A 17280-nucleotide genomic window follows, 5' to 3' on the forward strand; every position below is an offset into this window, starting at 1 on the left:
TTATATATTGTACATTGGGTTTAAAATGCTTGCAGGATTTTATTCCAAGATTGAGAAAGGATCAAATCTAAATATACATATTAAAAACATAGACAATTTTTTAAAACATATTAAATACTGCTCTCGACTTTGCTTGTGCGTTCCCTTCTTGTCACCTCCTTCCCAGAAATACTACCTTCTTGGTGTGAATGATTGAATGAGCCAATAAATCAACTCAGAAGTTACCTTAATAGAGATTGATTGTTCTCAGAAATCCCCAGATTAAAATACCTTCTATCTGCCCTAGCCATTTCAGCTCAGTGGATAGAAGGTCAGCTTGCAGACTGAAGAGTCCCAGGTTCGATTCTGGCCAAGGGCACATGCCCAGGTTGTGGGCTCAGTTCCCAGTAGGGGGCGTTCAGGAGGCAGCCAATCAATGATTCTCATCACTGGTGTTTCTATCTCTCTCTCCCTCTCCCTTCCTCTCTGAAATCAATAAAGAAATATTTAAAATAAAATACCTTCCATCTGTCTCTTTCACATCACCTTCCATGATGCCTTTGAAGTTCTTCTCACCATTGGTAATTATTTTCACATTTAAAGGTATTTATATTCATACTTATATTTTATTTATAGCTATTTTTATTATTGATATTTTTCCTGCTGGACTGGGAATGTTTGCTTTGTTTTCTATTGTTTAATTTTGTTTTAAACTGATATCAGTAAAATTACCTTTCTTATGGTGTACAGTACTTGGAATTTGATTCCATGTATATTTTTATATTAGGTCTAGTAATAATTAATGTCGTTTTCTAATACTTTTTTAAATCGAATTTACAGTATTTAAACAATACAACAAAATTTAATCAACAATATAGTTGCCGTTGTTTTCTACTACTTGTGCCCAATGCTCAGGAAGCATTTTAATCCCTCTGTTGTAAAATTCTTGTGATTTTGATGCAAAAAATTCGGTCAATGCATTTTTGAGGCATTCTTCATTATTAAATTTTTTTCCAAGAAGAAAGTTTTGCAAAGAACGAAACAAATGGTAATCGGAAGGGGCAATATCAGGAGAATATGCAGGTTGAGGGAGAACTTCCCATTCCAACTGGCGCAGTTTTTCAGCAGTGATTCTTGCAGTATGCGGTCGTGCGTTATCGTGGTGAAGAATTACGCCCTTCCGATTAATCAGCGCGGGTTCTTTTTCTCTTAAAGCTTGGGCTAACCTTTCCAATTGGGCACTATACACTGCACTTGTAATGGTTTGGTTAGATGGTAAAAGTTCATAATGAAGAATTCCTTTAAAATTCCACCAAACACACAACATCACTTTTTTCGCATGCAAGTTAGGTTTTGGCATGGGCTGCGGAGCCTCATTTTTGTCCAACCATTGAGGCCGCCTTTTCAAGTTAACATACAGCACCCATTTTTCATCTCCGGTAACAATTTGCTCTAAAAATGGCAAACGGTTTTGACGAGAGAGGAGCGAACTGCAAATTGTGACTCTGATTACGGTTGTTGTCGGTCAACTCATGAGGAACCCATTTTCCAAACTTTTGGACTTTGCCAAGTGCACGCAATTGATTGGAAATTGTTTTTTGTGAACAATTTAAAGTTGTCGCAAGCTCTTGTTGGGTAATTTGAGGATTTTGCACCAAAAGAGCTTGAAGAGCTTCTTGATCAAAATTGGACACACGGCCTCGACCACTCTTGTCATCTAACGAAAAATTTCCCTCGTGAAATTTCTCAAACCAACGCTGGCATTTTCTGGCGCTAACTGCATCTTGACCAAGAGCACTACAGATGTTTTTTGCAGCCTCACTTGCTTTTCTTCCTAATTGGAACTCGTAAAGCATGCAGTGCCGAATATGCTCTTCATCCGCCATCTTCTTAGCCCTAGTTTTGCAACAAAAACCAAACCAAACACAAACTTTTTCAAGCAAAACTTGTTAATTGCACTTCACACGTTCTGTAGATACCACGTGTTTGAAGGTTATGTCAATACAAGTCAACGCCAAGCAAGATTTTAAACAGATGTTTTAAAACGACATTAATTATTACTAGACCCGATAGGTTGTGGGGAGGTAGAACACTACTTAAATTTTTTGGCGCCTTCAAAGTCATTGGTCTGATATCAGGATACAGAGTAGTTCTACCCACCCCATCCCTCTCAAAAACAAACAAAGAAACAAACAAACAAACAAAACAAAACAAAAAAAACTCCCTTGTACTAAAACTTTGTAGTCACGGAAAATAACTACTTTTATTCTTTTGCTTACTGCTCTATTGCCAGTGCTTAGAACAATAAGCATAGAATAGACACTGGCAAATATTTGTTGAATGAATGATTGGATGAGTGAGTGAATCAAATATTTGTTGATGTCAACAAATATTGGAAGTTGATATTATAAAAGCTACCAGGACAACCTCTTCAGGAGTTGTGGTCTTAACTTCTTAACACTAAACCAGACAGAAGTAGTTTGGCTGACAGAATCTTAAGAGATCGTATTAGCACGAGGCATCTCTCATTGCACAGAGGAGGAAGGGAGCTAAATGATTGGATAAGAGAGAAAGGTTTTCCCAAAATTCTGTGAGCCCTCAAATTCTAACAATTTTCCAGGCCTCTGGCCATTGCAACCCTCTCCTGTCAGCACCTTCACTTCTTGCAGGCATCAGTCAGGAGACCGGGGAACTTACTTGGTCAGTTTTCACCCAATAAAAATCTCTTACCATAATCAGGGGTAGGTACCCAGGGAAAACACCAATACTCTTAGATTCTGGGTTTTATTCACCAGGATATCCACCAGAAAGCTTCGTGGGTTTTGTTTTGTTTGGTTTTAAATATGTTTTATTGATTTTTTAAAGAGAGAGATAGAGTTAGAAACATCGATGAGAGAGAATTATCGATCAGCTGCCTCTTGCACACCTCCGACTGGGGATGTGCCCGCAACCAAGGTACATGCCATGCCCTTGACCAGAATCGAACCCGGGATCTTTCAGTCTGCAGGCCGACACTCTATCCACTGAGCCAAACCAATTTTGGCGCTTTGTGGGTTTTTTGTTGTTGTTTTTTAACCTACAACAGGGCCAGGCCTGGAGTTCTCCTTGTTTAACTGAAAAGGTCTAATTTAATCCTCCCTGGAAGGAAAGCAGCATAAGTAAATTAAATGTATGATTATTCAAAGTCTTTCTGCTTAAAATGATGTCACCTCCTTAGCACCATTTGAAAATTTCTGACCCCATTAAAAGTCACTGCACTTTCCATTTTAGTTGTAAATATCCTTATGAGTATGAGGATTATTTCACAATAGACATACATATAATTTATTGCCTTGATGGGGACTTTAGAATAAGGAAATGAGATAGTGCAAAGACACATAATATGGTGTGTGGCACAAGACGCACTCAAAATGAATAGCTCTCATTTCTGTCCTAAGCAGTGCTACTATTTAAATGCATCCCACACAAATATGTAGTGATTGAGACATGCCTCAGCTGCCTTCTGATTTAGAGAGTCATGACTCAGTAGGTTGGTATCACCCTTCATATCCTTGGCCATGAAGTTATGTGCCATCAGGTGGTGGTTCCTCAGTTTTTTCGAGTGTGGTCTGAATGTCTTTCTCCCTGTGCCTTCCACAACTTTTCCCCAGTACACTCCATCTCACCTCCCCAGAAGACAGGATAGGAATGAAGGGGAGGGGGAACATACATCTCATTCACATCCTTCCTGACTTTTGTTTCTGGAAGTCAAATTAATGGCCTGGTTGTTATTTGGAAGAGAACTCTTGGGTTGACCCTAAAGCTCTTCTTGATGTGGCAATTCCCGTCAGTCACCATAACCGGATTTTCCATTTCATGAATGCATTCTTCTCTCTTTCTCTTGCTCTTTCACATTTCACATACTGTTTCTTTATCTGAGACTCTTACTCCTTGTATTTGCCTCAATAACACCATCTTGTCCTTTGAGATGAGACCCCACCTTTTAGATTCTCTCAAGGTTCCTGCTGTATTCTATTCTTCCCTTTATGTATATATTCCATTCTATTATAACTAGAGGACCAGCGCATGACATTTGTGCCCTGGGGGGCACTGGGCCCCTCAGCCTGGCCTGCGCCCTCTCGAGGGGATGTTTGTCTGCCTCGGAGCAGAGGCGAGAGAGGCTACTGCCATAGCTGCTGCACTGGCCAGCCATGAGCCCAGCTTCTGGCTGAGCTGTGCTCCCCCTGTGGGAGCACACTGACCATCAGGGGGCAGCTCCTGCATTGAGCGTCTGCCCCCTGGTAGTCAGTGTGCATCATAGCTACTGGTATTTTTGCCTTTCAGCCAATTTGCATATTAGCCTTTTATTATATAGTCTTACATCTAATGTCTTCTTCCACACTCAATTATTGGGATCTTCCCAGCTATAGGTCACGTGTCTCTCCTGCTCATCACATGATGGCCAACACCTACATCAAGCTCTTAATAGATACTCAATAGCATTTGCTGAGTGTTAAATGGATTCTGAACCATTGTAAATCCAATCTGGTAGAACTAGACTGATTCTTCTGGAAATATTGCTTAAGACATACACACAAAGGACTCTTTTAGGTCTCACTAATTGGGAAATTAGTGACAGGGTCATTTGAGGTTTCCTTTTAGTCTTCTGCAATTTAAAATTCCAAGTGGTTACTCTCCCAACTCAAAAATTCCAGATTTTGCAGAAGCCCGTTTGGCTCAGTGGATAAAGCGTCAGCCTATGGACTGAAAGGTCCCGGGTTCGATTCTGGTCAAGTGCATGTACCTTAGTTGTGGGCACATCCCCAGTAGGAAGTGTGCAGGAGGCATCTGATCGATGTTTCTCTCTCATCGATGTTTCTGACTCTCTATCCTTCTCCCTTCCTCTCTGTGAAAAATCAATTATATATATATATATATATATATATATATATATATATATATATATATTTAAAATCCCAGATTTTTACCCAAGAACCCAGAGGTCTGCATCTTATTACCCAGGAACTTCCAGGTGTCCTGGTGGTTAGGGATATGAGGTAATTTTTCTATTGATGAGCTTCCTCAGAGCCCCATTTATGTCTCTGTTTCTCAGGCTGTAGATAAAGGGGTTCAGCATGGGGGTGACTGCAGTGTACATTACAGCAGACGCTTTCTCCTTGACGGCTGTGTGGACTGACGAAGGACACAAATAGACCCCTATGGTAGTCCCATAAAAGAGGGCGACCACAGACAGGTGGGAGCTGCAGGTGGAAAAGGCTTTCTTCCTGCCACCTGCCGAGGGAACCTGCACGATGGCCACAAGGATGCGAGTGTAGGAAGCCAGGATGCAGATGAAAGGTGTGGCTATCACCATCCCAGCCACGACAAGCACAAAGATCTTGTTCACGGAGGTGTCCATGCAAGAAAGTCTGAGAAGGGGGTTGAGGTCACAGAAGTAGTGAGGAATCTTGTTGCCACAGAAAACCAGGTGCACCATCAGGAGGATGTGTGTGAGAGAGATAAAATAGGAAAACACCCATGGGCCACCAGCCAGCAGGCCACAAAGGCGCGGGCTCATGATGGTGGTGTAGTGTAAAGGGTGACAGATAGCGACAAACCTGTCATAAGCCATCACTGCAATTAAGACACTGTCAACGATGCCAAAAAAATGGAAAAAGTACATCTGGGTCAGGCAGCAAGGATAGGAGATAGATTTGCTCTTGGTTTGAATGTTCACCAGCATCTTGGGGACAGTGTTGGTGGCCAGGCCAAAATCAACCAAGGACAGGTTGGCTAAGAAGAAGTACATGGGAGTGTGGAGGTGGGAGTCTGAGCTGATGGTCAGGATGATCAACACGTTCCCCAGGACCGTGATCACATACATGCAAAGGAACAGAGCAAAGAGGAGGGGCTCCATTTCTCTTTTTTCTGAAAGTCCTAGGAGGATGAATTCGGATATACTGGTTTGGTTCCTTGGTTCCATGGGTCTAATTCCTCTGGAAGTATTGAAAGGGGGAAGTTAGGTGAATGCTATAGAAATGATTTTGGAAAACTAAATGAGATTACACCCAATTGCCCATCTTGGTTAATTATGATATCAACCATACGATTTGTTGAATCGTAGACTATCGATGAAGTGTTTAAAGCAACTCATATGTCAAAGCTTGGTTCCAAGATGCTTACCTTAATATTCCTGTTTCAGACAAAGATTGAGAGAGTGTATCATGTAAGAAAACTTGCTGAAGATAAAAACTAGTAAAGACTTACTTTAGGATAAAACCAATTAAGTCCAGACAAAAGTGATATCCAAGAAGCAATGAGCAGTCAAGAAACTAATATATATATATATATATATATATATATATATATATATATATATATGCAAACCATTGAATTTCAAAATAGTTAATAATAATCATAGTGAAACTGTGCATGTAAACAAGATATATAGAAATATGAGGCAGAAATTATATTAAGAAGAGAAGGGGAATAGAATAAAAGTTGTAAGATTCTTGTATTGAGTTGCAAAATAATAGAAATATTGAATATTTTGCACTTTCTATATGAAGTATACAGGTTAAAGCTTACATGTTGCATTTAAAAATAAATGTAAAAATATAAAGAGGGAGAAAATAATGAGTACAAAACATATGACTTCTAAATTGTAGTAGAGGCACAACAGAAATAAAGAGATTTTAATCAAACTACTTTCAGAAAAGAAGATATAAGAAGAATAGAAAAATCACAAATTATAGGAGTAAGTAACTACAATAATTGTCTAAATGTTTTAAGTCATTAAAAACAGAGACTCTCAGCCTGGACAAAAAAACACACAAATCCTAACATCCCACACATGCTAGAGATACACCTAAACTATAATGACATAAAAGAATGGTAAAGCTATACCAAGAAAGCTAACCAAAGGGAAGCTGGATATCTTATTCACATCAGGTAAAAAAACAGTTAAGGCAAAAGGCATTAAAAGGGAAAAGGAAATCATTATGTAATAACAAAGGAAAATTCATTTAAAAGGGGGGGGGGGAAGAGCTACTAAATATGCATTTTACATAGACTTATGCTACAAAAAGAAAAACAAACTAACAGAAATATAAGGTCATCCCGTACACCAAAAGGTTGCAGGTTTGATTTCTGGTCGGGGCACATACCTGGGTTGCGGGTTTCATCCCCAGGTGGGGCAAGTACAGGAGGCAGCCAATTGATGTTTCTCTCAAACCTTTTTCTCTCTCTTTCAAAATATCCTGAGGATTAGATGGAAAAAATAAATGTAAAAATATAAAAAGGGGAAAAAATACAAATATGTGGAATTTAACCAACATACTACAAAACAGTGACTGCGTCAAAGAGATAAAAAGATATATAGAAACAAATAAGAATGACAATATAACATATAAAAGTAGGGAAATACAACAAAAACAGTAATAAAAGGGAAGTTTATATCAATAGAGGCCTATCTCAAGTTAACAACGAAATATTTCACCTTAAAGAACTAGAAATAAAATAAAATAAAATAAAATAAAATAAAGCTGAAAATGAGAATAATAAAAATTAAAGAATTATATAAAAAATAGGGAACTACCGTAAGAGGCAAACAGAAAAAAAGTAATGCAAACAAAAAACAAAAAACCCCAAACACCGGTTCTTTAAAATATTGATGAGACTGCCCTGTCCAGTGTGGCTCTATTGATTAGGCATCTTTCAGGGTTGCTGGTTCAATTCCCACTCAGGGCACATGTCTGGGTGGCAGGCTTGATCTCGAGCAGGGGGCAGCCAATCAATATTATGCTTTCACACCAAATGTTTCTCCCTCTCCCTTCTTCTCTTTCTAAAACTCAATAAATTATCCTTTAAAAAAATATTGATGACATTAACAAACTCTAGCTAAACTAATGAAAGAAAAAAGAGAAAAGGCAAACAAAATCAGATGTGAAAGAGGAGAGGTTACAGTAGACATCACAGAGATACCAAGGACTATAAAAGATACTATGAGAGACTACATGCCACCAAATTCAATAACCTAGAAGAAATGGAGAAGTTGTTAAGAATATATTACCTTTCTAGACTGAATCATGAAGAACTGGAAAATCTAAATAGATCGATCAACAGTAAGGAAATTGAAACAGATATCAAAATCCTCCCAAAAAGTAAAAATCAAACACTAGATACTTCACTAGTGAATTCTACCAAACAATAAAAGAAGATCTAAAACCTATGCTATCAAACTCTTCCCAAAAAATTAAAGTAGAGACAATAATTTTAACTAATTTTATGAGGCCAACATTTCCCTGTTACCAAAACTTGGCACCGAAAAGTAAAAATTATAAACCAATATCTCTGAGGAATATAAATGCAAAAATCCTAAACAAATACTAGCAACTCAACTACAATAATACATTAAAAAGATAATACCTCACGACCAAGTGAGGTGCATTTCCCAAAGAAAGAGGCACAAAGAAGGTTTAACATATGCAAATTGATCTATGTGATACAGTGATTGCATTAATCAATGCAAGAAAAGCATTGGACAAGATATAATGTCCATTTATGATTAAAACACTTATAAAATGGATATAGAAAGAAAATATCTCAATATACTAAAGGCTATTGATGACAAACCCCCAGCTTACAGCATACTCAATAGTGAAAACTGAAAGCTTTTTCTCTATGATCAGGAATAAGACAAGGATGCTCACTTTCACACTGCTATTCAGCATAGGTCTTAAAAGTCCTAGCCAGAGCATTTAAGCAAGAGAAATACATAAAGGGCCCGCTCCCCTGGACCTAAGCCATTAGTCAGACATCCCTTGAGGGCTCCCAGATTTCGAGAGGGCACAGGATGGGCTAAGGGATTCCCTCTCCCCTGAGTGCACGAATTTCATGCACTGGTCCTCTAGTGTAAACTGATATGGCTACTGTGGAATACAATATGCAAGGTCCTCAGAAAAATTAAAATAGAACTACTATATACCCAGCAACCCCACTTCTGGGTATATGTCTGAAGGAAACCAAATGAATATCTGTTCTCCCAACTTTATTGCAGAATAATTCACAATAGCCCAGATACTTATCAATGAGGAATGGATAGAAAAGCTGTCAGTTAGATAGATAGATAATAGATAGATGGATATACATACATACATACATACATGTGTATGTATGTATTCTCAGAATATTACATACGTACATAGAATGTTATTCAGTCATGAGAAAGAAGAAAATCTTGTCATTTGTGACAAACTGGATGAACCTAGAGGAGATTATATTAGTGAAATATGTCAGGCAGAGAAAGAGAAATATTATATCACCTCATTCTATGTGGAATTAAAAAAAATGTTTAAGTCAAACTAATAGAAACAGTGAAATGGTGGTTATCAGGGGCTGGGGAAAATGAGGAGATGCTGGTCAAAGTGTATAAGTTTTCAGTTATATGATGAATAAGATTTGCTCATGTATAGCATGGTGACTATATTTAATAATACTGTATTATATACTTGAAATTTGCTAAGAGAGTAGATATTAAGCATGTTAGCTGTTTTTTCTTTAGAATTTTTTGTCCCATTATTCTTTGAAGCTTCTGCCCATTTCCCTGACACACACAGAGACCAAAAAAAAATACACATTTTGGCATTACTTTCAGGGTGTTCGATGAACTTTCCTAAATGCCAAAGTAAGGGCTCCTTTCAAAATTGATTCTCAGACTTACAACTCCAGACTCCTACCAACCATAGCTGAATTTCTACCTGCAAACTCAGTATTTCCCCTTAGATAATTTGTGGAATGAGGGAGAGCACACAAATAATTGGATTCAGGTCAACCAGGTTTCAAGTCATGGTTCCATTACTTGTGACTATTAACATCTCTAAACTTCCTTTTCTGGGAGAAATAATACCCACCTTCTTGTTTTCTTAAGATGAGTTAAAGTAACACATGGAAAGTGACTGATCCAGTGCTCAGCATCACTGGATTGGTTATGGTCTCAACCAACTTTTGGCAGTGTCACCTCAGAGTTTAAGGAAGAGCTGTGAAAAGAAACACCTGAATGTGATTCATGGGCTCAGCACTTACTAGATGGATGACGTTGAGCAAATTGCCAAACTACTAAAATCTCACCTTCTTGGTCAAAAGGGAATGATGAGCCGAAACCGGTTTGGCTCAGTGGATAGAACATCGGCCTGCGGACTAAAAGGTCCCAGGTTCGATTTCAGTCAAGGGCATGTACCTTGGTTGTGGGCACATCCCCAGTAGGGGATGTGCAAGAGGAAGCTGATCGATGATTCTCTCTCATTGATGTTTCTAACTCTCTATCCCTCTATCTTCCTCTCTGTAAAAAAATAAATAAATATTTTAAAAAATCAATTATATATATATATGGAATGAGGATAATGGTGTATAACTTATAACAGCGATTTTCAACCTTTTAACATCTCATGGCATACATAACTAATTACTAAAATTCTGCAGCACACCAAAAACATATATTTTGCAATCTAACAAAAAATAGGTACTGTATTTTCCGGTGTATAAGACGACCCCCTAATTTTACAGTTAAAACATAGGTTTAGGCCTATATTCGCTGTATAAGACTACCCCCCCACTTCAGAGGCAACACCAGTTCTTTTTTTAATAGACCGCCTCTCTGACTTAGCCAATCCAAGCAGGCTTTTTATGCATGCAAATTATACATGTTCTGTACCCTCTTAACGTCCTCCACAAAATCCTACCTCTGCAGAGCTCCCATGTCCAAGTTGGATTCTTACTCTGGGTCTTGAAATCAGATTAGAGTTTATGCCACTCTGTGGCACTGACAACATTCTATCTTGTAGTTTCATAATTTTACTGAAAGATTCAGACTTTTTTTTTTTTTATCCAAAGAAGCGTTAGTGAATACCCAACTGATTAAATTACTGAATCAATGAGCTCATCTCACATGCCCCTGTTCTGCACATCTAAGCTATCACTCGTCCTTCCACAGCTTTTGAGAAATGTTCATGTTTCAGGAACCGGGAGACTCATATGTTGACTTCAGCCTGATGAGGCTTTACTCAGAGAAGCACTACTCTTCTCCCACGTAAAACCCTAGAAGTTGGTGTCGGGGTATCCCAGCTGGAAATATCAGGAATCTCCAGGGACTCAGAGATTGGATAATGGAAATAACTCAAACTTATACCTACAGAAGTTTGGTGGAGAAAGGAGAGCTCTTCTTTGTAGGCTTGGAAAAGCAGGTTCAGAAATTTATGACTGAGCTACAAATCTCGGGCTTTGGAAATTGCTGGCTAGCATCACAGCTGGACTACATCCAGCTAGGTAGATAAGTGAGGTGATTGGATTCAGGGCTGGAAACTCTCTCTCTTCCTGCCACCTTGCATTGCATTTTCTCCAGGTGTGCCCTCCCTCCCTAATTTCCTCCCTCCCTCCATCTTTGTCCTCCAAGTCCACTTACTGGGCCATTTTTTTCTCTTCGTGACATAATCATTGATACATTAGTCAAGCTTTGTCTCAGTTTACTCCTTAGTGATGAAGTTAGATAAGTTAGATCTTGGAGACACAAGGATGCCTCATACAGGCACAGGTAGATATCCTCCTGGCCCAAAGAAGAAAAGCTGGGGTGGAAGATAAATTGTAGGAACTGAGGGAATATTTGTAATATCTGGGCCAATAAGAAGTCAATTCCCAAGGCTCCTTGTTAGACAAATTGTCCAATTTCACCCCATTCCCTGAATAGTTCGGGTTCCTATGGGAGCTGGGTAAGAGGCCGATAGTGATAATTTTGGATCTTCAGGAGGCAATTTGGGGAAAGCTGTATGTCTCCCAACTTTCTCTGCACCCTCTTCCTAGGGAACAAGCTCTCCTTCTCCTAATCTCTATCTTCCCAAGGTCCAGAGCTTCTCATAGAGAACTTGTTTGAAACAGTGTTGTTCATCACTTTAGTAACCAAGAAACAATTCCCTGCATTCACCCAGTGATGTTCCACCAAGAAACAAAGCTGTTTCCAACACCGCTTAACCTCAAGAGGGCAACTCTCTGTTTAGGCATCAGAGTTTCCTTCCAATTCTGCTAATGAAGCAAATAGAACCTGACCTGCTGGGCATACACACAGAGAGGCTGGCTGAATGTATGTGCAGCCAGATCTTCATTCTGAGTATTGACCCTAGGGTGGCAGCAGTTAGAGTCTCTGCCTTTGCATTTTTAGCAATTCATTTTTGTGAGGTCACTGCCAGATTATCGGGTCATGTGTCCACTCAACAAACACCCACGGGACTGATTGATACGTTAAGTTCTGGTCTTTAGAAATGTTCAGATATGGAAACACCTAACCATGGACTAAAGTACAGAAAATGGTACTAGGCTGTGCCATATGAAATTGCCAATGTTTCTTCATTTTTGACCAGCATAACTGGCAATTTTTCACATTCCACAGCTTAGTGTAATAAAACCTCATGTATTCATCGCCCAGTTTCAACTACTATTATTCAGGGTCTTTTTTTTTTGTTTTTTTCATCTGTGTTTTACTTTCTTTGACCTCTTAACTAGGAAATTCCATATATTACATCGTTTCAATATGTATCTAAAGTAAAATTTTTCATAAAAGGATAAACACAAAACCATTATTTTACTTTAAAACATTAATAATAATTATACATCATCAAATATACAGTTATTATTCAAATTACTCCAATTGCCTCATAATTTTTCATCTTTTTTTTTTCAATTTTGATTCCAAAGAATGTCCATATATTTCAATTGGCTAATCGTTGTCTAAAGTCCTTTTAACCATATAGTATTTTTTCTTTTTTTAAATCCCTCTTGCAATTTGTTGAAGAAATTGTCTGAGTTTTGCTGATTGCATTTGTATGCTATTGTTTCAAAAAGGCCTCCCATATATTATCATTATAAATTGATGTTTAGATCTAGATACTTAATCAGGATCAGGGTTGATTTGGGGATGGAATGATATTCCAAAGGTGGTGGTGCAAATGTTCCTCAGGACGCATATATTCTCTCTCTCTCTCTTTTTTCAGCTCAATGAAGTATAATCAACACATATGATTGTAACATAATTAAAATATATAAAGTAATGATTTGATATACACATACATTGTTAAAGCATTTCTACAAGCAACTTAACTAACATGTCCACTACCTCACATATTTACTTTTTTTTTTTTTACAACTCCTAAATTCTTCGCTCTTAGCAAATTTCAGTTGTACAATACAGTATTGTCAGCTATAGTCACCATGTTATACATTATATCCTAAGGCCTTATTCATCTTATAACTGAAAGTTTGTACCCTTTTACCAACTTTTACCAGCTTCTCCCCATTCTCCTCATACTGAACCCCTTGAAATCACCATTCGACTCTCTGTTTTTAGGAATTCTTCCCCCCACCACCACCACCAATTCCACATACAGTGATACCATGTAGCATTTGTCTTTCTCTGCCTGGCTCATTTCACTTAGTATAATGCCCTCCAGTTTCATTCATGTTATTGCAAATGGTAGAATTTTCTTCTTTTAGAGGCTGAATAATATTCCCTTGCACATATACACACCACGTTTTCTTTATCCATTCATCTGTCAATGATTCCATACTTTAATTACTGTGACTAATGCTGCAATGAACATTTGGAGTGTAGAGAGTTCCTCAAATTAATTTCATTTCCTTTGGTATATACCCAGAAGTGGGATTGCTGGATGATAGTTCCATTTTTTTTTTTTAATTTCTTGAAAAAGCTTTGCACTGTTTTACATAGTGGCTGTACCAGTTTATATTCCCATAACAGTGTAATGCTGGAGGAAGCATATATTTTGAATTATCTCTCTTTTTGTGATATTTGAAGCCATTGAGCTCCATTGCTTAGACACATTATTTCATGAAGGATTGCAAAATGAATATATTCTATCAGTTGGAATACTTCTACAAAAGAAAACTTCCCCTCAGTAAGTCTCTGGTTAGTTGAAGGTACTGTTTGTAAAGGCAAGTCAGCAAAAATGCTTGAAATTTTCCATTTTTTCCATTTATTAATTGGTTTTCTTTTTTTAACTTTATTTTTATTGTTTACACTAGTATAGATGTCCCCATTAACCCCCCCTCCGCCCCCAACACACACACACACACACACACACACACACACACCGCTTGCCCACCTCCACCCAACTTTCACCACCCCTTCCCTGGGATCATCATCACACTATTGTTTGTGTCTATAGGTTATGCATATATGTTCTTTGGCTAATCCTTTCACTTCCTTTCATTCAGTCCACCCCATCCCCTCTCTTAGCTCCTCTGACAGTAAAATCTCAAACATCTCTCATAGCAATATTTTTGCTGACATACTAGTAGCCTCTAGGGCCTTGGTCGGCAAGCTGTGGCTCTTGAGCCACATGCAGCTCTTTGGCCCCTTAAGTGTGGCTCTTCCACAAAATATCATGGCCTACGCGAGTCTATTTTGAAGAAGTGGCATTAAAAGAAGCTTAAGTTTAAAAAATTTGGCTCTCAAAAGAAATTTCAATCGTTGTACCATTGATATTTGGCTCTATTGACTAATGAGTTTGCCAACCACTGCTCTAGGGCAAGGGAAACAAAGAAAAAAATAAATAAATGTGACCACATCAATCTAAAAAGCTTTTTCAGCAAAATAAACCATCAACAAAATGAAAAGGTAACCCCCTTTATGGAAGAACATATTTGCCAATGATACATCTGATAAAGCATTAATTTTCAAAATATATAAAAAACTTATACAACTCAACACCAGGAAAATGAACAATCCAACTAAAAAATGGGCAATAAGCCTGAACAGATACTTCTCCAAAGAGGACATACAAATGGCCAATAAACTTAGGAAAAAATGTTCAGCATCACTAATCATCAGAGAAGTATGTAGTTATTGTCATTTAATTATTCAGGTTTATGTTCTTTTTATTCTTTCTTCTTTTTAAAGAAGTCCCGTTAGCATTTATTGTACTACTGGTTTGATGGTAATGAACTCCTTTAACTTTTCTTATCTGAGAAGCTCTTTGTCTAGCCTTCAATCATAAATTATCACTTTGCTGGGTAGAGTAGTCTTAGTTGTAGGTCCTTGCTTTCACTGGAAATTTTTTGCCAATCCATTCTGGCCTGCAAAGCTTCTTTTGAAAAATCAGCAGAAAGTCTTATGGGAACTTCCTTATAGATAACTAACTGCCTTTCTCTTGCTGCTTTTAATATTCTCTGTTTGTCTTTAACCTTTGGAGTTTTAATTATGTTGTACCTTGGTGTGGGCCTCTTTGAGTTTATCTTTTTTGGGGCTCTGTGTATTTCTTGGACTTATATGTCTATTTTTTTTATTTTTTATTTTTTTTTACCAACCTCAGGGAAGTTTTCAGTCATTATTTCTTCAAATTCTTTCTCAATCCCTTGCTCTTTCTCCTCTTTTTCTAGTTCCCTTATGATTCTAATGTTGTTACACTTGATATTGTCCTAAAGATCTTTTCAACTATTTTCATTTTTTAATTCTTTTTGCTTTTTGCTGATCTGATTAAATGTTTTCTGGTATCTTGTTTTCAAATCACTCAGTCTTCTGCTCCATCTAATCTAGCGTATTCTTCATTTCAGTTATTGTCTTTTTAATTTCTAATTGGTTCTTTTTTATGGTTTCTATATCCTTTTTTAAAAAAAATCCTCACCTGAAAAAATAATATTTTTATTGATTTTTTTAGAAAAAGAAGAAGGGAGGAAGAGAAAGGTACAGAGAGAAATATTGATGTGAAAGAAATATATCTAATAGGAGGAAATGAAGATGCTTACAAGAAACAATTCTCTCAATGCATAAAATACCATGTAACTCCAGACATAATGGAGGAGATATATAAGAAAGCTCATGTTGCTATACAAGAGAATTCAGACTATGAAAAAGAAGTTAAACAGAAGACTGAAACCATCCACAAATGTCTCTTTCCCAGAAGAAATATCAGGTATCTCAAAAGAAGGAATGAGCTGCTGAGAGCTAACAATCCAAAGCATAATTTTCTATGGAAATTTTTCAGAATGAGACAACAATAAACAGGCTGACCAGGCATAAATAAATAAGTAAATAAATAAATAAATAATGGGACATCATTCAGCCTTAAAAGAAAATAAATTTTGATGCGTGTTACAACATGGACAAATGTTGAAGACATTATAATAAGTGAAATAAGACAGTCACAAAAGGACAGATAATGCTACCATGACTCAGAAGATTCAAAAAAAAAATGCAGATAAAAATGGAGTGAGGGGCACACCCTGGATTTCCTCAGGTTCAGACCAAATGAACCTAAATTAGCAACCACTAATCAAGAGAATCTTTGCATGGAGAAGAAGGCCTTAGTGCTGGAATAGAAGCAATAATGTCCTTTGCTGTGTAAACAAATGAAAAAGTTATAATGACCACAATGATCTGATGTCAATCTATGTATCTAACTGATTTCTAGTAACTCAGCCATAGTTCCATATAGCTTCCTTATTGACATACTCTTGAATGTCTCTTGATTGTTACCTAACATATTTGCCAGTTAAATTTCTTCTCATTTTTTAATTTAATACTGAAGCATATTCTCCTATCAGCAATTTTTCATGAATACTAAGTATTGGTAAAGATGTGGAAAATATGAAACCTTCATAAATTCATCGTGGGAATGTAAAACTGCTATAACTACTTTAAAAAGAACTTTGGAAATTTCTTTAAAAATTTAGACAGCAATTTGACCTACTAATTGCAGCCCAAGGTATCTACCCAAAACAAATGAAAATGTGTATCAGGACAAAGAAATGTGCACAAATGATCACATCAGCATTATTAACATCTTCAAACTGGAAATAGCTAACTGTTCATAAGCAGTAAATGGATAAGCAAACTGTGGTATAAACATTGAATAGAATCCTATTCTGCAATTAAAAGGAATAAAATATTGATACATACTTCTACAATGTATGAGGGGCACACCCTGGATTCTACATGAATAACCTTAGAATCTACATGAATAACCTTTTAAAAAATACACCAAATAGAAGAAGCAAGATACAAATGGCCACCCATTTTATGATTCAATTTATATAAAATTTGTAGAAAAAAAAAACCAATGTACAATATAAGGACAGAAAGTGATCAGGGGGTTCCTATGCTAAAGTGGAAGTGGTAATTAACTGTAAGTGGACAAAAAAGTATTTTTGAAGTGATAAAAATTTTGTAAAAATGGATTTTGTTAACAAATACCTAACACTAGAAATTTATTAAGATAATTGAACTTACCACATCAATAGGTGCATTTCATGTGTGTAAAC

At 37.2% G+C, this 17280-nt stretch overlaps 1 protein-coding gene across 1 annotated transcript; it reads right to left on the reverse strand.

Annotated features, from left to right (window-relative positions):
* Window positions 1–5002: 5002 nt before the first annotated feature.
* On the reverse strand, window positions 5003–5941 carry LOC118731448 (olfactory receptor 24). The gene has a single exon (XM_036460097.1). It carries the CDS (start codon window positions 5939–5941, stop codon window positions 5003–5005), a length of 939 nt encoding a protein of 312 aa, XP_036315990.1.
* Window positions 5942–17280: the final 11339 nt, after the last annotated feature.

The sequence above is a fragment of the Pipistrellus kuhlii genome, unplaced genomic scaffold (genome assembly GCF_014108245.1).
Source record: "Pipistrellus kuhlii isolate mPipKuh1 unplaced genomic scaffold, mPipKuh1.p scaffold_m20_p_30, whole genome shotgun sequence".
Lineage (NCBI taxonomy): Eukaryota > Metazoa > Chordata > Mammalia > Chiroptera > Vespertilionidae > Pipistrellus > Pipistrellus kuhlii.

Bases quoted from the DNA above. Each gene is read 5' to 3' on its own strand.
- LOC118731448 (XM_036460097.1), bottom strand. From the start codon at position 5,941: ATGGAACCAAGGAACCAAACCAGTATATCCGAATTCATCCTCCTAGGA.